Below are 27,828 nucleotides of genomic sequence, written 5' to 3'. Positions count from 1 at the left end.
CACATAATATTCAGAAACATACTTAGCCTTTCTGAAGTGCTGATGACCTGTCAATTATTATGCATGCCAGTTATGATAAAGTGACAAGTATACTGTGTAATAAGCGACAGTAAAAGTGGATTCAAGCTCAGAACATTAATATCAGCTAGTCATTACATAAAAGGAAAGAAGAAAACATAATCTTTAAATTTCTACCTTATCAAAGATAAAGATGAACGCGGTTTATTCTCTTGGAAAGTGGAAAGTGTTAGGTTTTCCCTTGGCTGCAGAGCCACTGCACACACAGACCAGTGCAGCTGGCCACGCCCCCCCTCAGGTTGGGGGGCGGGGCACATGACAGCCCCTCAATTGTCACGTGATCCAGGGCAAAAAGAATGGAAAGTGCTTCTTTGTATGCACATTTTCCCCTTGGTAGATGGCCAGTTTCCCCAAGTGTCTTTGATATTTGAACTTGAATATGAAGACATTGCTTTCTAATTCTAGCTCCAGCTTAGATTGTCTGTGGCTCTTCCAGTTGTCCTGGAAAATCAAAGGATATTTTCCTACCTCTGAGGTGTTGGCACGTCAGGATTCATAAAACACTCTGATGACAGGCCACAAGGCCATGATGCATTGTGATCAAGAGGCATGCTTTGGAAACAGACCAGCCTAGGTTTATATCCCTTTGCTGCCATTTATTGTGTCCTTGGACAAGTGTTTAAACCTCCAGTCCTCAAGTCTCCTCATCTGCAAAGTTAGAGTAAAAAACGGTTATGTCATAAGACTGATGTCAAGATTAAGTGAGCTGATATATGCAAAGCGTATAACATACTCCTGATAAATAGCAGTTATTATTTTGTTACCAATAGATAAATGCAATTAATTGAGATTTAGTACCATTCTAAAAGTGGGAACCTAACAACCTCAAAAGAGTCTAGGCCATATAACTGCTAAGATGTGACAGCTGTTTTCCATCCTGGAAATTTACGTGTCTGTTCTCCTTAAACACAGTTCCAAAGGACGGCCTCAGAAGCCAGGCTGCATTTGAAGAAATGAGAACAAATTACATCAAAGAACTGAGGAAGATGGTGACCAAGTGTCCCAACAATTCTGGGCAGAGTTGGCAGAGGTTCTATCAGCTGACCAAGCTCCTGGACTCCATGCATGATGTGAGTATTGCGCCTTGATGCCTCTTAAACGCAGGGTTAGCAACCACACACTGTTCACCACATGAAGTGGGAGAGTGGAGAAGGTTCTCCGGACGTCAGGAAGAGTAGAGGTAAGTTATCCAGGGGGAGGAAGCAGGAGGTGAGGACTGATTCAGAAGGAAATTTTCCTCCAGATCCCCTCGGTAACAAACCTCATTTCAAGTCCAGGGTGTGGCTCTTTCCCCGAGGGCACGACCAGAGAAACGTGCACCTCAATGGCAAAACCCCTGTGTCTGGGCCCAGGGTCAGGCCAAGTTCCACATTTCTGTTTGCAGTTTAGGAAATGTTTGGCTAGTAGAACTGTTTGCTTTCTCATTGCATAAATAGTGTCCATCTTCTACAACTGTTCATCTAATAACCCAATCTTTCAAAAACATTATTAGTGGTGCAGCGCCAGCTTGGATCATCTCAACCTCTGCCAAATTTTGAATCCTACATTCACTGTTCTTCATAGGAGTCACCTTTCCTGTCTTAATGTAAATACAGAAAGCAAATTCTTGAGCTTCTTTCTTCTAATTTAACCAATTACAGACGCTGTAGAGGTGTTTCCAGGTTTCTCTACAAAATATTGATTTGGATCACTTGCTTTGTGTTATGTCATTTAAAATGTGCTTCTTGTTTCACTCTCTAAGCAGTTTCTGCCTTTCTGGCTCAAAAAAAAAAAAAAAAAAGTTGCATGCAGTCATGCTAATTTGGTTTTTCATGTTTGTGAGGTTTTCATACTTTTGGGGGGTAAAATTTATCACCCAAGCTCAACCCATAGATTTGCATAAGAAACTCATCTTCAAATATTTCTCTGTTGTTGAGGAAGATATTGCAGGCTCGATGACCAATATTATAAGAGTATTCCTGTTGAACTAATGGTTCATCCTTCAGAAACCTGTTTATGCCTGTGGAATGTTACCTCTCTGTGGTTCTTTGGTAAAAGAATGTCCCTTTCCGGTATTTTGCACTGAAGACCCATTGCTATCGGGTCGGCCTTTGCTTTCTCTGAATTTTTCGCATGGTATGAGTCAGATTCCCAGAAGGTGAATTCAGGGATGGATAGTTTTGCTAATTACCAGTGGCCTAAGGAGTGTGGTTTAATGGAAAATGTTAAGAATCAGAAATGATGGCAAACCAGCCTTAGGGAAATACAGCAAATGATGCACTCCACAAGTCTACAACACACACAAAAGGAAATGAAGGAAGCCAGAGCATGGACTAGATCATGTACTTGAGAACAAGGGACCCAGTTACTTTCTCCTGTTGGTTGTGTCAAAAACCCTTCAGAATGGTGCTTAGAAGGGGCCTTTGTGGTTCTTTCTTGATGAATTACCTTGTTTATTCAAATGTATGGGCAGGCGCAAGTGCATTATCTAAATGAGCGTGCATTTGTCATCGAAACACAAGATAATGGATCATGCATTCTGAAGCAATCTGCATGTAATGAGACTGACGACAGACGTTACACCTTTTTCAGAATCTTTGTGCCTTCAGCAGAGCAGCACAGTGGAAACACTCAGGGGCCACCCCAGTGGTCCATGTGTCAGACCATCATGTGCCAGCTGCTTCTGTGAGCCAGCACAGATAGGAACCCAAGTTGTCAAGCGGCTCTGTCCTAAGTGATGATTTTTTTCAAAATCCCCCCGAGCAAATTATTTTCTTTTTAGTATTTTTTAATCAAGGTATAATTGATACACAATAACCCAAACAGATTTAAAGTGTACAATATAAGAAGTTTGACACATATATACACCCAAGACAACAAACATGTCTATCACCCCAAAACTTTCCTTGTGCCCCTTTCTAATTCTTCCTACCTACCGCTCCCCAGTTGCTTTCTGGCAGTGTCTATTAGTTTATATATTCTAGAGTTTATACAATCTGCTAATTTATATACTCTGGACTTTCATATACATGGAACCATGCAGTATGTAGTCTCTTCTGTCTGGCTTCCTTCACTTAGCATAATTATTTTGAGATTCACCCATCCTGTTGCACACATCAGCTCTTAGCTCCCACTCGCTGCTCAGGCGCACCCGTGGTACAGATCTTCCACACTTGGGCGGTCCAGTCCCCCGTGGCAGTCAGTCCAGACTGGGAGCTATTATGGAGGAAGCTGCACGGAACATTTGTGTGCCAGTCCTGGAATGGACATCACTCTCTTTCTCTTGGGTGAATCACTAGTAGTGGAATACCTGGGTCATACGGCCAATGCATTTCCATTTTTTGTGAGACTGCCAAGCTCTTTTCCAGAGTGGTTGTACAATTAATTGCACATTCCCTTGACGAGTGAGTTCGAGTTGCTGCACCTCCTTGCTGACACCCGGTATGGTTAGTCTTCCTAGGTGTAGCCACTGTAATAGCTGTGTGGTGATGTCTCACTGTGGTTTTAATTTGCATTTCCCTGTGGATTAGGGATCTTAGCATGCGCTTATTTACTGTCTCTGTCTTCTTTGATATAGTGTCTGTTCAACTCTTTGGCTCATTTTTTTTAAAAAAACTGAATTGCTTGTTTTTAATTAGAATGTTGAGTTTTGAGAGTTCTTTTCGTAGTCTCAATAGAATTCCTTTATAAGATATATGACTTGCAAGTATGTCCTCCCAGTCTGTGGCTTATCTTTTCATTCTCTTAGCAATATCTTTGGAAGGGCAGTTCCCCATTTTAATGAAGCCCAATTGACTACTGTTTCTTTTATGAGTCCTGTTTTTGGTATTATATCTAAGGAATTCTTGTCTAAGCTAATGTGACAAAGCTTTGATCCCAAATTTTTTCCTAGAGATTATTGTCTTTCATTGACTTATATGTAGTGTCTTGAAAACCATTCTTCCTGAGGAGTTTTGGTTGTCTCTGGTGGCAGGTAAAGCCAGTCCATCCTACCCCACTTTGGCTGGAAGGAGAATATTCTTTTGGGAATCATTAGAATCATTTTAATTCTAAAAACTTTATTTTAAAGGATAAAAAACGTTTGCTCTTAGAAGTAGCCTAACAGAAGCATCTTGAAAGTTCTATTTATATTCCTATTCCAGACAGAACATTGAAAAATGCATTGTAAGTCTAGAGGGACCTTTCTAACATTCGCGCTTACACAGACTTGAGACTGCCTACGGCTTTTTCATTAGAGTAAATCAGTGAGTCAGCATTTGTGGAATTTTCTTCCAGGGAACAAAGAGCCTCTGTGCTCAGAGCTGAGTTCTGATTCCCTCGTGGAAAGAGAGCATTTGTTCCTAAGAGTCTCACAAATAAGAACCCTATGAACATAAATCACAGCTCTGCTTTTAAAAGCGTACATATTATGCCACCCTTCAGGACACATGTCCATAGATCTCGGGGCATGCATGCACGGCTCCTGAGACACGTGCACAGCTCCAGGACACGTGGACTTGTCTCACATGGTGCACACTCGTGTTGACAGCACTGTGCCAAGGTGAGTGAAAGCAACATTCTCTGAAAGCACAGGTTGGCAGTGAAGTATCTGAATTGGTCAGCAACTTTAATGAATCATTAGTTCTCTGAGCATCAATTTTCCCCAAAAAAATTTTCAAAGAAAGCAGCTATGGTCAGGCTCCTAGGGATGGATGTATTTTCGCATTGCAAATGTTTGGGTGTTACACATAAAGCATATAGATTCCTTATCCTTCTAGAGAGAGTTGACAATTAATAGTCATTTTCTGGCTAGTCACTCTTTGTAGGAGTGACATTTAATTTCCTGTGTGTGTAAGCAGCACATTTCTAATGAATTTATGGGTAACTTCATTCCTAGAGATCAAGGACTATTTATGTTATGATCAGTAAGTAGAACAGTTAGTTAGTGTTGCATGATGATATTAATAGTATTTCTTAGAGGCAAAAACCACACTTTGTTAAATAGTTTCAAGCTCATACTATTGTTTGACCTTGTAATCAACTTTATTTCAAATATACACTAGCAAAAATGTGCCTCATGCCTATCAAAATTTATAAGACTACAAAGGATATAAAATGAATGTGTGACACCAATCCAGTCCTCAAATAGCTTAAAGTCTAGACAGGCAGCTGGCGCATAAGACAAGGCAGAAGGTAGTCAGGTGCTGAAATTAATTGGTCGCCTGGGTGGTGCGCCCTTTGAGAGCATGTGTGCTCGTACATTCATTCACTCATGTGTCGATGATCCCCTGCCATGTTCTAGGATCAGCAGAATGCCTGTCCTTAGGAATCCCACAAGGGTCGGATGGAGGAAGATGTTCCTCTCATTCAGCAAATACTTTCCTGTCTAAAAGTGTCAGGCACTGTACTAGGAGAAGAGACCCAAAGCCTGGCTTCTGGGAGCTTTCTGCCCAGTGGGGGCAACCAGACAGCACTGTAGAGGGCAGGGTGCTGAGGGCTGGGAAGAGGTGCGCGCACCATGCATGTGGGCTCACCGATGTTTACTCTGAGTTGGTGGGAAGCCTTGTTGAGACGGTCCAGGAGCCAGCTGTGCTGGGCAGGGAGCATGGAAGGCCCACAACGGGTGTCAGAGGATCTTTATTTTATGGAAGAAGAGACAGGGGCACAGAGAGTGATTTTTCAAGGTCCTGGGTAGCCAGTGGCAGCTGGGACCCCTTTGACTGGCTGTCTAGTGCTCCCGGCGTCCACCAGCGGGATGGAGAGCTTCTGGCTGACAGCAGCTGCAGCTTTCAGGCTGTGTCTTTGGAGATCAGCAAATAGTGGAGGAGCATAAAACGGCTGCGCGCTCCGGCCTCCACACTCTCGGCTCCTGCGAGCAGCTTCTGGAATGCAGTTTCCACGAGGCGCGTCACAGCCTGAAGGCAGGGAGCCTGGTGTTTATTAAAGTGTCACGCATGCTTAGCAGTGCCCAAAACAGAATGACACGTCCGACTCAGCACAAGCTGAGCAGGCTTCGGTGTCTCCGCGTCCGATCATAAGCCTGGGTAAGAGCTCCCTGTTGCAGACACCCGTGGTCACCGGACCTCGTAGACGCTGTTCTCTGTGTGACCGAAGGAAGCAGGGTGAAGGTCCTGTTGCTGAATAACCGCTTTCTGTGGTTGCAGAGAGGATGCGCCACGACCAAGTGTGTCTTCTCTGGCCAGGCTCTGGAGCCAAGGTTTCCTTACGCCAGGCCAGGGAAGGGGGGCGGGTGCAGAGGCTGATGCCCCCCGGGAGACGCCGCTCTTCACTTGGGGAGGGCGTGACGTCTCGTGACACGGTCGCCAGCCCGGCAGATGTTGCTGTAAGCAGCAGAGGCTACTGGTGCTCAGCAGGCACTTTTGCATCGGGCTGTGGCAGCGGTCACTTCCATCATGACTACACCTGAGCCGGCTGCGCGGCCGCCGTGACATTCTCACCGCCCACGGAGGACCGCGAGCCCCGGCTGGGCTCGGTCCCCCACTGGGACAGTCCGCCGCTTCCACATTGGGTTCTGTCCTACGTCTCCTTAGTCAGTTTCCCCAAGGAAAGTCCTGAGGCCGAAATAGGAGCCCACCACGGAACGCGACCCGGGGACAGCAAAAAGCACGGTGCTCGTATCCGTCAAGCAGTTTCATTCCCTTTTAACCATGGACGCGTCCATACAGGGGCACAGCACGTGCCTTCCTGGAGGCGGCAATCTGGAGTTGGCCAGGTCAAGCAGGGAAATCGCCTTAGGACCACCCGCAGTGTAGGCGGGGAGCCCCCTTCTCCGGCCCAAGCCACTTAGCCCTCAGTCAGCATGAAGGATTTCCACGTCCTGCGGGTCCCGGAGCTCGTAACCCCAGCTTTCTGCGCTTCCTGCCAGAGCTTCCTGCTAGAACTTACGGGGGGGTGGGGGGGGCTAGAGTTATTGTTTAAAACATGTTGGGGTGTGCTTGAGCCACTCTCTAATCTGCTGAGGGATGAAAGGTGTTTGATGAGGGAGACGATGGCAGATTGCTGTGAGGTGACCATCAGGAAGGATTGATGTTGGTGAACTGAAAACCCTTGCCCTGGGTGTTATCAGGACACTGCTGGTGATAAATCGAGGCTGGCTTGTGCTGCTACAGTGTGTGGAGGGGAGGGTGACAGTGAAATGAGGTATCTGATTCTGTAATAATGCGCCCAGTGCTGGCAGTTCCACAGGTATGTGTGTGTGTCAGAGAGAGAGCAAGATTCAGAGCCACCTTCTGTGGCTCTGAAACACAGAGTGAAACAACTGTTTAATATCATTGTTAGCGGTGTGAATGCCTTCCTCTTCGACAAGACCGTGACTAAGATTCTAAAAAAGGGAGAGTTGTTTATTCCAAAGTCAGCTAAGGGAGCAGAGCCCCGTCTCCCAGGGCACCAGGGGATGGCAGGGATGGGAGGACACAAACTGTGTGAACCCACTCCTCCCAAAAAAGAAACCTTAGGTAAAGATTCCAAATTAAATGAATAATTGAGATGTCAAATGTTACTGTCTAGTTGGTGAAACATATGAAGAGTTATTCATTGGTTTTAGTGTCTTCTGCATTCCTGGGGCAGACAGGGACCAGCATTTGCCTTTAGGGTTCTCACATCCAGGGTGCAGCGTAGTGCAGAACTCACTGCCCTGCGTGAATCGTGCTAAGTGCTTATTTTCATTTAAAACATTTTTATGTTTTTATAATTGGGGGGAAAACATCAAATATATTTAAAACTAAAAGTGGGAAAGATGGAAAAGTAGGTCAGCATGTTCTGTTATTTCAATATAGTAGATAAATATGGAATTGATGACCGGGTGTGGCGTGGAAAGGTTGGTTTTATGTGCTTGTAGCTGGAGCCACGCAGCCCCTGGAAGACGTAACTCCTTGCAGGTGTGAAGGTGTCCTTACCTGTTCTCCTTTGTTCACACTGTAGTGGTTTAAGGGCAGTGTCAGTCGGTGGCCCTGACTGTGCATCCCCAAGCTCCCCTAGTTTGCGTCAGTTCATACTGTGAGAGGTAGCAGAACAGTTGGATTACTGTTCCTCTAAGCCTGTTGGAAGGAGATCTGCATGAGCAGGACCCTACACAAGAGACGATGCTTCCGGTGCCCAATTGTTTCGTGTTCTGTGGAGTGAGACATTCCCATCTCAGCTACATGTCCTGAACAGTCCCCAGGGGCTGTGCAGAGAAGGGCTCTGCCTCTGCGTGTGAGGGCAGGCAGGCAGGCACACACAGCAGCCTCCAGGCCAGGCGCAGGGCTGGTGCTAAGGATGCATCCCAGCAAAGGAGATTCGGTCCCTGCCCTTGCAAAGCGCCCAGTCTCCTGGGGAGCATAGGCTGGTCCGTGGGGAGCCCCAGTGCAGCGGTAGAGGCTCCATCGGAACTGTAGGGCCACAGGCAGAGTGTCCGCAAGGGGAAGAGGCAGGTGCAGATGGGCCTGGCATGAGGGGAAGGAAACGGTTGGTAAGCTGAGCCCCAAAGACAAAGTAGGAGTTTGTCAGACCAACAAAGGGAAGCTACTCCAAGGCAAAGGAGTTCATATTCCAAGGGAGAGAAAGCATGATTTTGAGAAATGGAGGATTTCACTGTGGACCAGAGAGAATGCGGACAATAAAGGGACCTGAACCACATGGGCTCAGGAACCTCTTGAGGGGGTTCGGAGTCCATCAATAGAGAATCTAGAGTGCTCTGTCCAATGCAGAAACCACGAGGCACATGTGGATATGTTCATGCAAATTAATTAAAATTAAGTAAAGTTAAAAATTGAGTCCCCTAGTCACACTGGCCACATTTCAAGTGCTTGGCAGCCACCATTTGGGACAGTGTAGAAAGTCTTTATAGACAGTGTTGATCTAGGGATCCTGCTAGAGGAGGGGCAGGGGAAACAAAGGGCCAGTTAGGATGCTGGTGCCGTAGTCCAGGTAAGAAGAGATGGAGGGCTAAGTTAGAGCAGGGGTGGGGGTGGGGATAGTCAAAGAGATACTCAAGTAGTGGAATGGATGGCTCCTGATGTAATGTGATAGGACATGGAATTGAGAGAGGAGGGGCAGGTCTAGGTGACCCCCAGGATTTGGAGGTGGAGAGCTTGGTGGGCAGGACCAGCACAGAGGAGAAGAGCTTTGTGAGAGATGCTGAGCATGTTTTGGATAGACTGGCATTCAGGTGCCCTTAGGACATCCCAGGGGAAGGGTCAGGTAAGCAGTGGACTCTGTGGAGATGAAGAGGGGGAAGGCCAAGTGTGAGACTTGGAAGGTGGCAGCACATGGTGGTCACTGAAGCCTGGCGGTAGGTGGAACTACCCAGGCATCCCTGTGGCGAGAAAGGCCCAGAAATAAGCCCAGAGGACAAACTGGCCAAGGCACCAGCAATGGGAAGGGGCCTGCAGGGCCTGTGAAGGAGATGCTGCTGAGCTGAGTAGGCAAAAAGAGCGACATAGGGGGGCAAGCCAGAATGTAGCACGTTTCCCACTGCGCAAATGGGTCCAAGGGGCAAAAGCTGCAAAAGGTCAGTTAGCAAACAGTCTGAGAACTTTCAGTAGCCATGGCTAACAAGGTGGTTATTGAGAAGAGTAGCTGGTTGAGTTAACTTGTGTTACTGCTCTCTAGGTTTCCAGTATCTACACCAGAAGCCCAAAGCAAACAGGACAAAGGTTAACAAAAAAAACCAAAAACCACCAAAGTGTTGTCCAGTAAAGCTCCTTAGCAAAATTGCTTTAATAAATAGAAGTGTGAGTCTTTCTGTTAGGTGGTGATATGTACGTAAATGAGCATTTTGAATGTAGCTGCGGGAATGTGCAAAGTTTTTGTGTTTATGTGTTTTAAGTACAGCTAAGAAAGCACAGCGGCTTAGCGAATTCTGTCTTTGTAAATAACCCAAAACAAATGTGACGACCAACTCTGACCCATGTAGGAGTGGTTTTGAATTAGTGAACACTTTGTTATGTACTGTGTGCATATACATGCATACTGTGCGCTCAGTCCATGAATAGGCTGCATGTGCGTATAGACAGATACGAGTGGCAGTGAAGAGATACAGGCCCAGATATGAGTCTGGCATCAGCAGCACCCACAGCACTGCAGCGCTGCTCAAGTCACGATTTTATCAGTGACACACATCCTGAGTCCTTTCTCACCGTCACTTTCATCTTACACCTGAATTCCACTTGGGTTGATCATGGCTTTCTATGGCTGACTTAATCTGGGATATTTCCTTACCTCGTTGGAAAAGATTTAAAACATTTAATATTTTCAGTGGCTAATGTTTAGACTGTTTGAGACAGTGCTTACCAACTGGTCGATAGGCAATATTCTAAGATGGAGTTGTAATATATTTGAGAGAAAAGGGGAAAAAATTCAATAAAGGAGTTTGTCATTTTTTTAAAATTCTGGTAAAATACACAAACATACAACTTATCACTTTAACTGTGTAATTCGTTAGTGTGACGTGCATTCACATTGTTATGCAAACAGTCTCTAGAACTTGTCATCTGCAAAACTGAGACTCTCTACCTATTAAGCAGTTGCCTGTTCCCCCTGCCCCAGCGGTAGCACCCATCACCCTGTCTCTAGGAATCTGAGGTTCCTCATATGTGAACTTACACAAGATTTGTTCATTTGAGAGGGGCTTATTTCACTCAGCATATTATCCTCCAGATTCACCCATGTTGTGGCACGTATCACGATTTCCTCCCATTTTAAGGTGAATAATATTCCAGTGTATGTATATACCACATTTTGTGTACCCACTTATCTTTCGATGGACACTTGGGTTGCTTCCACTTCTTGACTATTGTGAATGATGCTGCTGTGAACAAGGGTGTGCTTATATCTCTTCAAGATCCTGCTTTCAGTTATTTGAGTATATTCTTAAAAGTTGAGTTGCTGGGTCATATGATAATTCTCTGTTTAAGATTTTTGAGGAACCACCAAACTTTTTCCCCAGTTTTTTTACATTCCCACCAATAGGACCCAGAGTTTCAGTTTCTCCACATCGTCACCAACACTTATTAGTTGCTGTTTGACAGTGGCCATCCTAGTGGTTGTTAAGGGGGTCTCTCATTCTGCTTTGGTTTGCATTTCCCTCATGATTTGTGAAGTTGTCCATCTTTCATGTGCTTATTGGCCATCTGTGTATGTTGTCTTTGGAGAACTGTCTATTCAAGTTCTTTGCCCATTTTTTTTGCTTTCTGGGTTTTTTTGTTGTTGTTGAGTTCTTTATACATATATTTTGGGTAAACCCCTTATTTAATATATAATCTGCAAACATTTTCTCCCATTTCATGAGTTTTGTTTTGGTGTCAGATCTTCTCTTACAGACTTATAATGATATCAGTAGTTTATTTATTTTAATTTTGCCAGTTAAGGATTAAACTGTCTGATCCCAATTTATTTAAAGAAAGCATTAAAAAGTATTCTTAATGATAACTACTTCTTTTACGTCATTATTAATGAATGTTTTGTAAGCTGCACACCTGCAGAACAGAGCATGTGCCATCATTCAGCTAGTTTTGCAAATCCGTGAGAGAGTAACTCCCTATGAGAAGGCCGGGGGAAAACTAGGACCTTGCTGGTTCCAGGACATATAAAGGAACTGTGCATTCCTTTCCCACCTGAGTCTTTGGGATTTATGAGGCCAGAGGGTGAGCTTTCTGGAAAAATAACACAAATATCATGTAGAAAGAAGCAGGGGAGGGTCCTGGAAGCCTTGCTCATAGAAAATCACATCCAAATCTAACCTGACACACAGGAATCTCTCCCTGATCTGAAATGTATCTGGGGAAGATTTTGGAAAACTGTCTCATTGTCTAACACCTGTGTCAATAAATCCCCCCCTCATATGCCACCTAAATCCCTCTTCTTACAGTATAAAATAACCATATAATACCCGGGATTTGCCTAGTGCCTTTCTTCCTAAGTCCTGTCCTTAAGTCCTCCTAGTACCTCCATGTGGTGAGGATGCGTAAATATTACTATTTACACCCAGCCACCTCACCTTAATCCCCTTCTCTGTAAAAGGGGCCTAATAGTAATATCTGCTCTTTTTTTCCCCTTTTTATGGACAAGAGAATTAAGACCGGGAGTGAAGAAGTGCATTTTCCCTGGTCCCTGAGGGAGGTGTCAGCAGAGCCGGCCCTGCTCTGGGAGCTCCCAGCTCCTGGCAGGCGAGGCGGCGCCTGGGCCTCACACAGAGGAGGGTCTCACTCTCGGCGCCATGTTCCACTGTCACCATCTTGAGGTCCTTAGTAAGCTTTGAACAGGGGCCCCACAAATAGCCTGTCCTGGGCAAAACAGAGCCCATTTAAAGTCATGCTGCTCAGAGACGATGGGCAGGAAGAGCAGATGCGCCTGTGGCAGGAGGAGCCAGGGCGGGGTCCGTCCGCAGGTGGAAGGGAGCCTCGCACCTCAGGCTTTATTTGACACAAAAGGAAATAGTGAAGAAACTTCTTAAGGGACAGGGACATCATTAAGCAACAGAAAAGTTATCATCAGCGCCGTTTGGGACTGGGACAGATCATTTTAAATGACTGACATTGAAGAGGCCGGGGAGAGGCCAGTTGATCAATTTTGTTGGTCAAGGCCATGGTTAAAGGGACTAGTCGATCATTATTTGCAGGCTCTGTATTTATGAATTTGCTGAGTAGTTAAAATTTATTTGTAACCCCCAAATTAACACAGCACTTTACAGTCATTCACAGGCATGTGCAGAGTAGTCAATTATTTGCATCGCCCAAAGTGCATGTTCCCAACGAAGGTCACACAGGGTGACATTCCTCCTTCCTCTTTCGGCCCTCAAACAGTAAATAAGTGTGCTTTTCATGGTCCATTTAGTGCCATGTTTCTTGCATTTTTGTTAGTGACTTTGCTGTTTAAAACCGTCCCCAGATGCAGTGCTCACGCACTATCTTGTGTTCCTATGGGCAAGAGGCTGAGATGTGCTTCATGGAGAGAGAAAGTGTTCAGTGAGCTTCGTTCAGGCATGAGTTACAGAGCTGCTGGGCGTGAGTTCACTGTGGGGGAATCAGCAATGTACAGTGAATAAGGAGTCTTTAAACAGAAACACACACAGAACAAGGTTAAGTAGTGATCCTTTAGTGAAAATGTCCCGATCAGTAGGTCATGGGAACCTCACTCCGTATTTTCCCTAGAGTGAGGGTTCGGTATTAGCGAATTCACTTCCCAATGGACGCAACTACTGAACTATGGAGAATCAGCTGTAAACGGGCATAACCTACAGGGACGATAGGATCCAAGGGAAACGGCTCCTGAGGGAACAGCCAGAAACGGGCGGCGTAAGTGATCGCAACCCTCCATTCGAATGAGAGATTCTGCAGCCTTTAAGCTAGACAACCCCCTTATCTAGTTCAGCCTCCCATGCACAGGATTCTTTCTAAAGCGTGTCCTAAAGGCACGGAGAATCTGCGTAATATTTAGAAAGCCGGATCTTGCTGCTACCATTTATCTTGATTTGCAGACTTTCTTCTCACATTTAATATTTCTGAAATCAGGAGACATCTTATACTTGATATTTTAATAAACAAGTGAAACCTTTTCTCCCTCTAATTGTTACTAAATCCCTGGCATGCCAACCAATCCAGGGGCGAGCAGACAGTTTCCCCTAAAAGGCCAGGTAGTTAAGTACTGTAGGTTTTGCGGTACCCTTGATCCTAGTCACAACTACGGATGGGGCTCCTCCATTGTAGCGTGAAAGCAGCTGTAGATAATATCCTAATATTCGAGTGAGCATGGCTGTGGCCCAGTAAAACCATTTCATGTAATTTCCACATGCCACAAAATAGTCTTTTGATTTTTTTTCCTCCCAACCATTTAAAAGTGTAAAAAACAAGCAAAAATGAAAACACTTACAAAACCAGTTATTAGGCCAGATTTGGCCTGCAGCCATAGATTGCCAATCCAATTCGTTCAGTGGCATCATAGAATCAAGGGAGTAAATTAGATCACCTTGGTCGCAGGTACTTGGATCTGAACAGGCTGCCCTTGGCCAGTGTGTCTGCCCCTTGGTGCTGAGTGTTCTGTTTGAGACTGAAATAAGGATTTAACTGCTTAATCTTGATTGAACCTGATATTAAAGTTGGTAACTTAGGAGCATGAATTGGTTTAGATTTTTACGTTGCTCGGTGTAGTGTACATTTGTAAGGAGAATCTAGGAAATATTGAAAACAAAATTAGGCGAAGTTCATACTTCTATATACAGTAACACGCCAATGCATTTCAAACACAACCCTTTCATTAGAATTCCTTTGTTCAGCAATGTTCTAATTATGCCTTTATCTTGAAGCTGTGCTTTCTCCTTTCCATTGTGTCATTTTTCTTTGTGTTTTTCACATGTACAATAGGCCTTATTCACGAGAAGGCGGAGCTGCAATCTAGAACGAGGCTTATAACACAAGGAAACTTGAACAGGGTGGAAATTAAATAAATTTAAGTACAAAAAATCAGAAGGGAATTGAACCCATCTTGCTTAGCACAGCATCCAAACAAATTTTGAAGATTAAATATTCATCACTGACCAGAGATCAGTGATTGGTTTCAAATGTATTATCACATTTTAATTTGTTCACCATTTTTATGTCTCAGATAACAATAAGAGGCTGGCGGATGGGAAGCAGGGTGTTTTTAGGGATGCTCTTGGTTTTTCATGAGGTGCTGAGTAGCACCTTCTCTCAGCCCAGAACTAGCCCTGTCTCCCTCACTCCATCAGGCAGACAGGCCTCCGTGGAAACAAGAGCCAGATTCTGGCCTGGAGCCCTGGCTTTGGCCACACTCACTGGGGTTCCCCTTACCTAGAATTTGCAGGCAGAGCTCACATCACAGCAAGCCCAGCCCTGTTCAGGCTCATCTCCTGCCTCAGGGACACACTTGAATCCAGACGGCCTCTGTCCATGCAGACTGGTCTTTGGCAGAAGAGGGGAGCCTTTTAAAATGGGGAGTCAACAAAAAATCCCCCTCCTAGAGGGTGACTTTGTTTCCAGTGATATCCCAGAGCTCCAAAGCATCCCGCTAAGCTCCCCAAATGCTTGTATAGGCCTAGAATTTAGCTGATCACACAAGCATAGCTCGCCTGTTAAGCTTTGGGCTATGAAATGCCTTTTGCTAAGTGTTTAAAAACCAGTCTTAGATATTTTTCTGATGGTATCGTCTTTTATTGAAATATAATTGACATATAAAGCATGTAAATTTAAGGTATACAGCATCTTCCTTTGATACAATTATATATTGCAATATGATTAGCACTGTAACATTTACTATCTCTATCACGTCACATAATCATTTGTTTTTTGTGGTGGGAACAAGTGAGATCTAGTCTCTTAGCAACTCTGAAGTTGATAATACAGCGTCATCTGTAATATGGCGTGCCTTAGATCTCTAGGGCTTATTTATCTATTGGTTTGCAAGGTTATTCCCTCAACATCTCCCTGGTCCCCCCACCCCATAGCCCCTGGTAACCACCATCTACCTGCTCTCTGGTTGTCTTTTTTATGAGTTTGGCTTTTTCAGATTGCACATACAAGTGATAGCATATATTTGTCTTTTCCTGCCTGACTTACGTCATTAGCATAATGGCCTCACAGTCTAGCCATGTTGTTGCAAAAGGGAGTTCCTTCTTTCTCTTGGCTGAATAACATTCCATTGTGCATTATACCACATCTTCATCTGTTATAGTGGCTGAACCAATTTACATTCCCACCAACCGTGCACAAGGGTTCGATTATCTCCACATCTTTGCCAACACTTGTTCTTTCTTATATTGACGGCAGCCAATCAAACAGGTATGAGGTGATATCACATTGTGGTTTTGATTTGCGTTTTCCTGGTGATTGGTGATGTAGAGCATCTCTTCATGTACCTGTTGGCTGTATATCATCTTTGGGAAAATGTTCCTCTGCCTATTTTTTAATTGGATTGTCTGTTAATGAGATATTGAGGTCATTATATATTTTGAATACTAACCCCTCCTTCAATATATAGTTTGCAAATATTTTCTCCCATTCTGTACATTGCCCTTTCATTTTTTTGTTTCTTTTGCTGCACAGAAGCCTTCATTTCAATGTAGTCCCTCTAGTTGAATGTTGTTATGCCTTATCTGCCTTTGGTGTCGGGGTAATGCTGGCCTCATATGATGAGTCCAGACGTGTTCCCTCTTCTTCAGTTTTTTGGAAGAGTTTGAGAAGGGCTGATGTCAATTCTTCTTTAAATGTTTGGTAGAATCCCCCAGTGAAGCCATCTGGTCCTGAGGGTGTGTGTGTTGGGAGGTTTTTGAATACTGGTTGAGTCTTCTCACTCATTATTGGTCTGTTCAGATTTTCTGTGTCTTCCTGATTCAGTCTTGGCATGTTGGTACATTTTTAGGAATTTATCCATTTCTTATAGGTTATCCAATTTGTTCACTTCTCACTGTTCAGAGTAGTCTCTTATGATCCTTTTGTATTTCTACAGTATCAGTTGTAATGTCTCCTCTTTCATTTCTGATTTTATTTATGACTTCTTTTTTTTCTTAGTCTAGCCAAAGATTTGTCAATTTTATCTTTTCAAAAAACCAGCTCTTTGATTCTATGAAACTATTTCGTTCCCATTCCAATTTTTGTTATTTCCTTCCTTGAGGTGTAAAGTTAGGTCGTTTGAGACTTTTCTGTTTCTTAATATATGCCCTTATTGCTATATGCATCCCTCTCAGAACTGCTTTTACAGCATCCCATAGGTTTTGGTATGTTTCTAGATGTTTTACTTTCCTTTGGATTTCTTCTTTGACCAATTGGTTGTTCAGAAGTATGTTTAATTTGCACATGTTTGTAGATTTTCCAACTTTCCTCTTGTTGATTTCCAGTTTCATACCATTGTGGTCAGAAGAGATACTGTCTGTGGTTTACATCTTTTTAAATTCACTGAGACGTGTTTTGTGTCCTATTATATGCTGTGGTGTACTTGAGAAGAACGTGTATTCTGCTTCTGTCAGATGAACTGGTCTATTCATATCTGTTAGGTCCATTTGGACTAATATATGGTTCAAGTCCAGTGTTTCCCTGCTGATACTGTCTGGATGGGGGGGTATTAAAGTCCCCTACTCTCTACTATATTGTCTTTTTCTCCCAGATCTGTTATCTAGGATTGTTGAATTCATCTTCTTGATGAACTGACCCCTTTATATTTTGACCTTCTTTGTCTCTCGTTACCATTTTTGGATTAAAGATTATTTTGTCTATATTTACCTCCACTTCCATGGAATATCTTGTTCCATCTTTTCACTTTGAGCTTATATATGTTCTTAAAGCCCAAGTGAGTCTCTTGTAGGCAACATATTTTGTAATTTTGGTTCTTGCTTTTTTTTAATCTATCTGGCCACTCTCTGCCTTTCAATTGGTGAATTCAATCCATTTACATTTAGAGGAGTTGTTGATATGTAAGGACTTACTGATGCCATCTTCCTGTGTTCTGGTGGTTTCGCATTTGCAGTGCCTCTTTTTCACAGGTAACTCTAGCTTTGTAAGTTGTTGCTTTTCCATGGTGGTGCACTCTGTCTCAGCTTTCTTTTTATCTTTTGTGCATCTACTCTAGGTTTTGGCTTTGTGGTTACCATGAGCCTTACATACAACATGCCTTGAATAAAACTGTCCATTTTAAGCTGATAGCAACTTAACTCCAATGGTCTATAAAAGCTTCATCCTTTTACATCTTTGATGTCATTTACTTCTTTATATTGTGTATTTAACAAATCACAGTAGATGTGACTATTTTTAACACTCTTTTCCTTTGAAATTTGTACTACAGTTAAGTGGTTAACACATATCCTGTTATAGAAGTTGAGCTTTCTAAATCTGACTGTTTATTCAACTTTATCAGTGTGTTGCATACGTCAGTGTATTTTCATGTCCCTGATTAGCATCTGTTCATTTCAGCTTGAAGCATGCATGACTTTCTTGTAAGGCAGGTCTAGTGGTGATAAACTGCCTCAGCTTTTGTTTGTACAGGAAAGTTTTTTCATATCTGAAGGATACCTTTGCCAGGTAGAGTATTCTTAGCTGGCAATTTTTTTCTTTCAATGCTTGGAATATCTAATTCCACTCTCTCCTGGCCTATAGGGTTTCTGTTGAGAAATCCACTGAGAGCTTAATGGGGGTTCCTTTGTAGATTATAATCTTTCCCCCCCCAGACTCCTTTTAGGACTCTTTCATTATAATGTTTTGAACAAGGTCTTTGTGCATTGAGACAATAGGGTGCTCTATGAGCTTTGTGAACTTGGATGTTCAATTCACTCCCCAAGTTGGGGATGTTCTTTAACTTTATACCCCCTTCTCTTCTGGAATCCCCATTATTCTAATCCTTGTTCTTTTGATAAAACCCCGTAGGCCTTGTAGGCTTTCTTCACTCTTTTCTTTGTTCTCCTCGAACTCATTTATCCCGCGTTCTACTTGCTCTAGACCCTGCTTGGTGCTCTTTCATTAATCATCTTTGAGTTTTCTTGTAGCTTATTGTTTCTTCTAAATGGGGATTTTGAATTCTTTATCAGCAAGATCACAAATTTCTGTGTTTAACTCAGATGTTAGAGAATTATTATCTTTTGATGGTGATGTTTCCTTCTTTGCAGTTTTGCATTGCTGCTTTCTTTGAAGTAGCAGACAGCTCCTTAAGTATTCTGTTCATTGGTGCAGACTTTAGGGGGGTGTTCTGCCTTTGAAGGGGTACTCCTGATACTCTGGTCTTGCTCCCTCTTGTGGCAGAATTCTTAAGGTTTTATGTTTCTGGTTCTTACTACTTACCAGACTGCTGGAAAGAAACCTCTTTTGTTTCCCAGAAGGTGGCACTATCACTCAAGTTTGTGGTTTCTCTCTTGCCCATAAGACCCTGGCCAGTTCCTGAGGACACTCCCTACTGGATCTTGTTCTTGCCTCCACAGGTCAACTGGCCACAGAGTGGAGGGAGGTGTGGACCTAGAGCATTGGGTATGCCTGCAGACGCAGGGTAGACTTCCTGCTGAGCACAGTCAGTCAGCAGGAGCCTTGTCCCAGTAATGCCTTTTAATACTCCGATCTGCCTCTTTCCCAGTCTCCTTCCTCCTCCTAGTCATGGAGTTCCTGCCTCAGTACTCTGAGTGCCACTGGAGAGAAAGGGGCTTGTCCAGCTCTTCACTGGATAGCTGTGGGAAGTGTTGCCACCGATAGTTCAGCCAGTGCATTGTTGCCAGGGGTTGGGGGGGGTGGGGGGGTTTGCTGGTAAAGTTCTTACCACGTCTGCTGCATCCAAACTCATTTTGATTTTATGGGATTCCCCCCCCCCCCCCGATGGCATGCTGTAATTTCCCCTTGGGAAGGCTATGTTTCTGCAATTTCTCTTTTACCTATGGGCATGGACCCTGGGGAGAGAGGCTGGGACAGGTTCACTGTTCTGCTGGGTCCACAGCTCATTCTGTTTGCTTATTACTGGGCAGAGGTGGCAGGACTCTTCCCAGGTCCTTGGTATAGTGCTAGATCCCATAGCTCTTTGAATTGTGGGGGACAAACCATCTTACACCGCCATCAGTCCTGATCTTTTTCTCTTGGTCACAACTAGGAGGCCTTCAGCGTTAAGCACAGCCTCTAGGAGTGCTTTCCAGGAGCACTGAGCAGGGTGAGCTGGATTTGCAAAGGGATCCACAAATAAATGGTGGCGTCACCTTGTTGTGAAAGGTTATATTTATTTCTGGGTATAGAAACAAATGCTACTAAATTTGGGGGTCTTTTGCACCATGTTACTATCAAATCTTACTGAGACAGCACCAGCCGCAGAGAAGCAGGGGTGCCCACCTGTACATGTATCTTCCACTCAGGTCTGCACTAGGTGGAGGTAGGGGACTTTGAATGAAGTCCTGACTCCTCTATATAATCATTGCATGACACTTTCCAGTGTTCACAAGGCTATTGTGGGAACACCTAAAATACAGAACTACTGACCATTTCTATTACTGTGACAGTATTTGGAGTCGAAGCTCTGCATCTTTGCCCCTAACCCCATCAATATAGCTGGCTAAATCTGATCTTTGAAAACAAAGCTTCAGACCTCCCCCCAAGGCTTATTTCAGGAAAAAGCTTGGTCCTAATTAGGTGAAAGTTCTGGAGTCAGCAGATGACTTAGAGAAATGAGTACGCTATTGAAAACAGGTGGGACCCTACTTTAGGGAGGCCGTTATCACCCAGGTGCTCCATCCCCACTGGGTGGTTGTGTAACCTTAGAACAGCAGCACGAGACCCGCACAGCACCTGAGCGGCCCCTACTCTGGGCAGGAGTGGGGCATGGGGAGTGGCCATGCACAGGCGGTGACTCAGGGGAGAGCCTAGGAGAAAGGCACCTGATAGAGCCCACAAAGAGCCTTCAGTCTCTCTGCGACCTTGTCGGGCTCCTCTGCCACCCTGACAGCTGTGGCCCATCGGACTGGAGAAATCATGCTGAGCATTGAGCTAAACTTCCGTGATCCCAACAGATGCATTTTGTACAGAATGAAAAGTCATTGCACAGGACTTTCTCTGATTCCTAATAATGTAGGACTCTTATTACTGATGATAATTAGGGTTCTTGCCTCTCCATCTAGCCTGGTATTACCAGGAAAGGCCAGTGGGAATCAATATTGAGACGCAGGCCTGGCTGTTTGTCTCACTGCAATTAAGGCGCTCGTGCTGATTGGCCAGCAGGGTAGAGCTTTTGTCTTTGTAGCCGTGACCTCCCTCCCACCCCAGTCCCTCTGACTGCAGGGATGGCGCTCATGGCACCCGTGGCATGGCATGCATACGACCTCATATTAAAGCCCAACATAAACAAGTCAAAGGACATTGTACTGACAGGAAAAGATGAAAGGATTTAGCTTCACAGATTGAGTTCTACAGTATTTACTCAGCGCCACTAAAATGAAGATGCCCACTTACGTTACCCAGGTTTTGTTTTGGTTCATTGATTAGGACTAGCAATATGCTGCTCTGAAAAAATACTGTTGAAATAAGTTATCCCCAGGCACTTACAAGTCTGGAAGCAATCGGAGAATGGCAGGAACAAGGGCCTCACCAGGGCTGCTCAGAGCTAACAGGGGCACCTCTCCTGGATGCTGTGTGGCTGACTGTCTTCAGGGAGCTTGCAGGCCACCTAAGGAGCTGCCATTATGAAAAGTTACACCAGTAAGAGATGGGAACCACAGGATAGGAGAGGAGTGGTGGCACCTGAGTTCAGAGAGCAAGGATCCTCAGGCTAAGGTTCCAGGTCTCCTGGGGGGTAGGAGGGGGTGGGGGGATCCGTGAAAGGAAGGGCCTGGGAAACATGCAGGAAAAGCCAGTACTCACATCATTCGAAGAGAATGAGTGACACTTTGGAAAACCCAGTCCATACCAAGTGAGTGTCCAAGAAAACTTCTGGACTATCCCTGGAGGGCTGTCCATGCAGTCGACCTAGAGTGATTTAATTTTAAAGGTGGGCTGTGAGAAGGTCTGGCTTTCTCCCCACCACACACACACCAGAGCCATGGGAGGCCCTGATAGACCCAGCTCTGCCCTAGTGGTTTCTGACTTGGCAGGGGGAATGGTGGTTGGGGTGTAAGAAGAAACCACCTGTGCTCATCTAGTGATGCACAGCCACCTCCAGGGTGAGAGTACAGGATGCCAACCTGCCTGAGAGGGGCTTGGGGACAGTGTCCGGTGAGGACATGTGTAGTGTACCTATTCACACCCTGTTTTCCTGGCTCTTCCAGGCAGGGGCCGCACCTACTGTGTTCCTCTGCACGTGCTGTTCATCGCACCAGGCTGACACCTAGGAGTCAGCTGTGCATGTGTGTGGTGTGGTTAGGCATGACACTGTGACACAGCAGTTTGACGCACAAATCGGTGTCCATTCCAGCTGGTCAACGTCCTCTCCCAGCTCTCAGGGCCTAGACACCCCCTCCTCGCACTCCAACCACCTGCAGCCTCACCTTCCTGTGTCTTGGGCTTTCCAGTAGGGCTGGGGTCCGCGTACTGCAGCACCGCTACCCCCCCCCCAAAAAAAAACATCTGCGAAGGGCCAGGGATGTTCTCACCCAGCGACTGGGAGCATCTGACTGTCACAGGTGATCTGACCTTACCAACTCTAGTCACTGGCTCAACCTTCTGGCTTGAGTCCTGTGAAGGTTTTCAGCCTTGTCCCAGGACCCGGCAGTCTTCCAAAGCAGCCACCCTAAGAGTGAGCTCTTTCCTGAGAGTGCTTGGTGGTGACAGGGTCAAATGCATAGCCCGGGGATGCCAGGCCGACCCCCTCCCTCTGCAGCTGGCCAAGGCAGTCGCTTAAACAGAAGCCCCAGGTGCCAGCCCCAGGTTCATATACATGGTTAGTGAGGAGAGTCTGGGACGCTTGTCCCCAGCCCACCTGAGAGGAGAAACAGCCGAGCCCCTCTCCCTTCTGGTTTTCTCAGCATCTCCTAGGTGTTGCTCGGTGCTGAGAACACATTTATGCAGGTGTTGGACAGAGGCCCTGAGAAGGCTTGGCCCCACTAGCAGGTTCACAAAGGTGCTCCTGTGCACCCTGCCTCGTGGTAAGAACTGATTTACTCTGCTCTGCATCTCTTAGTGTATATGAATCAGCATTGCTCTCGCCTGTTGACAAATATAATCCCAAAGCAGCCCTGACCTTGCCAGGTCACCTGTTTCAGATGTCCAGAGGTCTGTTCTGAACCCACCAAGTGACCCCACATGAACTCACCCCACCAAAGGGTGTGGTACTACATGAGGAGAGCAGGGTTCAGTGTGGATTTCAACTTTTACAGCCACTGCCTACCGCCTAAAAAATAATAAAGAAACCTGCCATCCCAATTCTATTTTAAAAATCTGTTTTCTAGAAAGACAGAAAACAAAGTTCTCCTGTCCCTCATTTTATAGAAGGGGGACCTGAGGGCCAAGCTCCACCACACTGACTCAGCAGGTTCTGTAAACTGTGTCCCATAGAGGAAAATGACGGAAGGAGCTTGGGGCCAGTGGGAGGACAGCATTACAAAGGCTCCGCCCTCACAAAGCATCTCAGCCTCCTGATTAAGAGTTGGCATCCGTTCAGCATGAGCTCCGTGCCCATTTGCTCATTCAGCCCTTTCCAACACCCCTGGGAAGCAGATGCTTGCCTCAACCCCATTTTACAGATCTAGAAACTGAGGCACCACGAAGCAAGCACCTGTATGTGTGAACTTGCCCAGAACGGACGGAGGCTCATGCTGTTTCCCAGCTTATCTGTGTGCTCCACACATTCTGTGGCTGCAGAACACTTACTACATGTCACGTCCTTGGAACCCGCTCAGGGGACAGCACTCTGCAGCCACAACGAGAAGCGCCCAGTCTTCTTCCCAGTGAGATGTTCTCCATTTCTGGTCTGTAACGAAGGCCTTTACCACAATTATTTACTATCCCACACAACTAATGCTCGCTAAATGAGTTAACAGAAATCCCGAGGGCAAGTGACGGACGTGTTTTCACAAGCATCACTTTTCTGACATGGATTATTAATACTGCCTGACTTACTACAGTGGGAAATGACGAAAGTCTAGTTAACTGACGCAAAATCAGAATGTCTGTTTTGTGATTTGAAATTACACTCCTAGTAAATAGAACAGCGACCAGTCGTGCTGTACTGCATGTGTGCGTTACTGTTTCGTCACCTTAGAGCGCTGGAATGGTTCAGATCCAGGAAGATGAGGTCTTGGGTCGCAGAGCAGGGCAGATGGCTGGGTGGCGAGGAGACGTCAGGGCCGTCCTCCTAAAGTCAGCCTGCCACAGAGAGCGGGTGAGAAGGCAATACCCACACAATGAAATCCTGCTGCTCACAGCAACACGGTGGGCCTGGAGGGCAGGCAGTGTACTAAGTGAGATAAGTCAGAGGAACAGAGAGAAATACTGGATGATCTCACGTACCTGTGGAATCTAAAAAAGCCAAACTCATAGAAACAAAGTAGAAAGGTGGTTACCAGGGGCTAGGGAGATGTTGGCCAAATTATACGTATTTCTAGTTATAAGAAGAGTAAGTTCTGGGGGTCTAATGTACAGCATGGTGATTATAGCTAATAATACAATATTACATACTTGGAAGTTGCTAAGTGAGTATCGTTTTAGTACTTTCACCACAAAGAAGAAATGGTGATTATGTGACGTGATGGAGGGAGGTTTTAGCTAATAATATTGCAATATATATCAAATCCACCCATTGTACAACTTACACTTATATAATGTTAGATGCCAATTATATAACCACATCTCAAAAGCTGGGAGGAAATCAAAACTGAGAAGTCTGAGTCCTTCCACCAGCTCAGGACAGAAGGCCTGCGGAGGGGGGTCCAGGATGAGGGCTGAGGGGCTGATTGGCAGGGCTAAGCCAGGCCTAAAGGCACACAACCCCAGCCAGCAAAGGAGCTCTACCTTGTCCCTCACTGTCCTGGCTGTTTGCTGTGTGGGCTCTGAGCTGGCACCTGCCCTCCAACCCCAGCCCACCTCACAGCCTTGGGAACGCCCATCACCCAAAGACGGGAGCACATGCTCACCCCACCCCATTATCACATTCAGAAATAAGTTGAGGAGAGCAGCTCAATGACCCAGCCACTATGAACTCTGTTACTGTCCCTGATCTATTTAATCCTCAGCAGTTGGACAGCTCGTGGCTGAATTTGTTTTGCAGGAATGGCATATTATGTGCCAAGTGATGTGAGCACCCTCCTTTCTCCCCCAGGTAAGGTGACTTACTAAATTAATTAGGCAGCTTCACGGACTCAGTTTCCCGGCTGGATTTCTGAACGCTGCTCTCTGAATTTACACAAGGGTCATACCACAGGGCGCTCGGGGACAGGGATGGACACCTGGCCTCCATGTCACGTCTCCTCTCTGTCTGTGTTGCAGCTGGTGAGTGACTTGTTGGAATTTTGCTTCTATACCTTCCGAGAGTCCCAGGCCCTGAAAGTGGAGTTCCCCGCGATGCTGGTGGAGATCATCAGCGACCAGCTGCCAAAGGTGGAGTCCGGGAACGCCAAGCCCCTCTACTTTCACAGGAAGTGACCGACGCGTCGCAGCAGCAGAACTTTGCCTTAAGTTCCCCTGTGCTGTTCCACACCTACGAAGGACCCAAGGAATCATATTTTTATGATTGGTGGTTGATTCACACTTGTTCAGAAGTTTCCCGAGTTTAAAGTCATGTCAAGGGTCTGGGGCTGGGAAAGCAGTTAGACGTGGATTTGGCAAGACCCCACTAGTCTAAAGGACTCTCCCCTCTCCAGCCCCCAGTGCTTAGAAACACGTTCCCGTTCCTCTGGATGAAAAGCCATATCTAGTCAATAACTCTGATTTTGATACTTTAACAGATGGAGGTTTTAACTATGCCATGTAGTTTCTGGTATCAGTCGCTTGTTTTAAAAGGGTTCAAGGACTAACGAACTTTTTAAAGCTTACCCTTGGTTTGCACATAAAACGTATAGTCTATATGGGGCATTAATATTCTTTTGTTATTTAAACACACACAAAAAGAAAAAAAACTATACAAATTCCTGTTGTGTAATAACAGAGCACGTGGCGTGGAAGAGCGCCCCCCTCTGGCTCACATGCACCCATGTTCCTCCGCATCACTGGCATCCACACCCTCCAGCGTCCATTTGTTCCTTAATTAGAATGGATAAGATGTTAAAAGAAATGCCTCGGTTTCAATTTCTAGTATCTAATTGTGTTGGCTTTACAGATAATTTTTTTGCAGTCTTTTGCTGTGCTGTACATTACTGTATGTATAAATTGTGAAGGACCTGAGTTATATAAGGTATAAGGAACTTTTGTAAATGAGACAAAAAAAAAAAAAAAAAAACCTAAAAAAAAACTTCAATGGTTAATAGGAAGAATGGGAAAGTATTTTTGAAAGAATTCTATTTTGCTGGAGACTATTTAAGTACTATCTTTGTCTAAACAAACAAGGTAAAAAATTTCTTTTTGTAAAGTGAGATGCTCTGCATGCCTAATGAACCGTTTACAGTGTATTTAAGAAAGGGAGAGCTGTGCCTTTTTTAGCTTCATATCTGATTTACCATTTTCCAGTCTCTGTTGTAAATAACCACACTGAAATCTCTTCGGTTGTCTTTACGCCTTCCTACTTTTTCTGTACTTTTGTTTTGTCTTTGGTCTCCCGCAGTGGGTGTTCGTGGGACGTGAGCATGTTTTCTGGCTTCTGCTTTGTCCTGCGTGTCGGGGAGCAGGGGGCGGTGGTGTCCGCCGGTCCGGGAGTGCGCGGCTTTAGCACAGCTGCCTCTTTCCCTTTGTCCCCAGGAAGCAGAACCAGCTGTAGGTGAGCAGAGACTGTGGCAAACAAGGGCTCAGCGGACATATTTTCATCCCATTTAGAAAAACGAGTTTTCTCCTCTGGGGAAATATATTCCATGCACTCGCTGTGTCTGCGAAAGGTGGCATGTTCACGTCTGGTCTTGGAAGGGGGTTCGCGCTCCTGGAACTGGTCGCGGGAACATGCAGGTCTTGGCAGGACGCACTGGGAAGATGCGCGTTGGCACGGTCGGAACAGCGCGGAGACCGCACGATCATTAGAGGGTTTTTAGATTTTTAAAAGGTAGGTTTTAACAATAAATTTTATACATAAACAGTTTGGGGGGTGAAGAACTACAGATCATATAAGCAAGACAGTGGCACTAAAATTTGTAATTCATTAATCGGTTTGGCACTGATGCAGTTTACGGCTTTTCTCTTGCCCCAAATCACAAACATGTATCTCTTTGGGGAAACTTAACAATATGATTGCACTAAATAAACTACTTTGAGTAGAGGCCAAATTAATCTTTAAAAGTGATGATAATCATCAGGTACTCAGTGAAATCGTATTATTTTCCAAAACCTAAAAGCTGTAGCTGGAGAAGGCCAAGGCCAGGATGAAGGCAGTGTCGGACCCACACTTTTCTCCAGGGTTCACCATGCAGGCAACATTACCTTGTCTTTCCAAAGACACCTGCCTTACGCAAGGGGAAGCCTGTGAAAGCTGCACTCGGAGGGAGTTTTTCTTACATCATTTGCAGTTTCAGGAATTTCACTTACAGGCAGATCTTTAAATACAGCCAACTTACTTCCATGCACAGCAATATGAAAGCCACACTTGGAATAGGAAAAACAGCATGCAGACTGGGCGTTTCTAGAAAAGATACGGCTAAGGAGAGCAGCCTTCAGCCCAGACTGACTTTCTACTCAGAACTTCGACGTAACCAGGTTTGGGATGGAGACGGTCTGCATCGGCTTTTCGTATTAACACGTGACTGGCTGTTTGTGTGTCTCCGGGTAACTCTGCTTGGTTAACCAGCAAAGCCATATTCTAAATCCACTGCTGAATGCCTGTCCCAGTCCAAATCATCTGTCTGCTCTTATTTTTGTACCATATTGCTCCTAAGAATCTCGGTTTGGTACAATTCCTAATTCACCAGAACTTCTTCATATAATTAAAAAAAAAACACTAAATTAGTTTAAAATGAAGCAATTTATATCTTTATGCAAAAACGTATGTCTGTCTTTGCAAAGGACTGTAAGCAGATTACAATAAATCCTTTACTTTAATCACCTGTTGTTTGGGAAACAGTTCATTTGAATGTCTAGAGGAACACCTGGATTTTGTGTCCTTCTAAACCTTGATTATATGTGCTTCTGCCTACATCCAAGACAGAGTAACAGGTGTTTGTTTTTTTCCCCCCACATTAGAAAGATACCTGTGTTAGCCACTTGTTAATTATACTCTTCAGGGACCTATTAGATGCCTTGTTTCTTACTATTAATATTTGGT

At 45.0% G+C, this 27,828-nt stretch overlaps 1 protein-coding gene and 1 long non-coding RNA gene across 3 annotated transcripts in view; one reads left to right on the top strand and one right to left on the bottom strand.

The window, feature by feature from the left end:
• The window catches only part of NR3C2 (nuclear receptor subfamily 3 group C member 2), a 283,104-nt gene extending 255,496 nt beyond the window's left edge, over positions 1-27,608 (top strand). Inside the window, exons 9-10 of the mRNA XM_087816506.1 lie at positions 991-1,148; positions 24,918-27,608. Coding sequence (XP_087672632.1) covers positions 991-1,148; positions 24,918-25,073 — 314 coding nt within the window. The 3' untranslated portion in view covers positions 25,074-27,608. The remainder of the gene's footprint in view (positions 1-990; positions 1,149-24,917) is intronic.
• Positions 317-21,720, bottom strand: LOC107532506 (uncharacterized). Of its 2 annotated transcripts, XR_015714397.1 has the most exons (4): positions 21,045-21,720; positions 13,906-14,072; positions 12,938-13,049; positions 317-726 (listed from the first exon to the last, which is right to left on the bottom strand). It is a non-coding gene; the product is annotated as an uncharacterized LOC107532506 (long non-coding RNA). The 2 variants fall into 2 exon arrangements; XR_001602741.2 differs by lacking the exon at positions 317-726 and having other exon boundaries at positions 12,867-13,049.
• Positions 27,609-27,828: the final 220 nt, after the last annotated feature.

Source organism: Miniopterus natalensis, chromosome 4 (assembly GCF_054644295.1).
Source record: "Miniopterus natalensis isolate mMinNat1 chromosome 4, mMinNat1.hap1, whole genome shotgun sequence".
NCBI classification, from domain to species: Eukaryota; Metazoa; Chordata; class Mammalia; order Chiroptera; family Miniopteridae; genus Miniopterus; species Miniopterus natalensis.
Note: the sequence above shows the minus strand (reverse complement) of the source record. Positions and strands in the feature narration are given on the sequence as shown.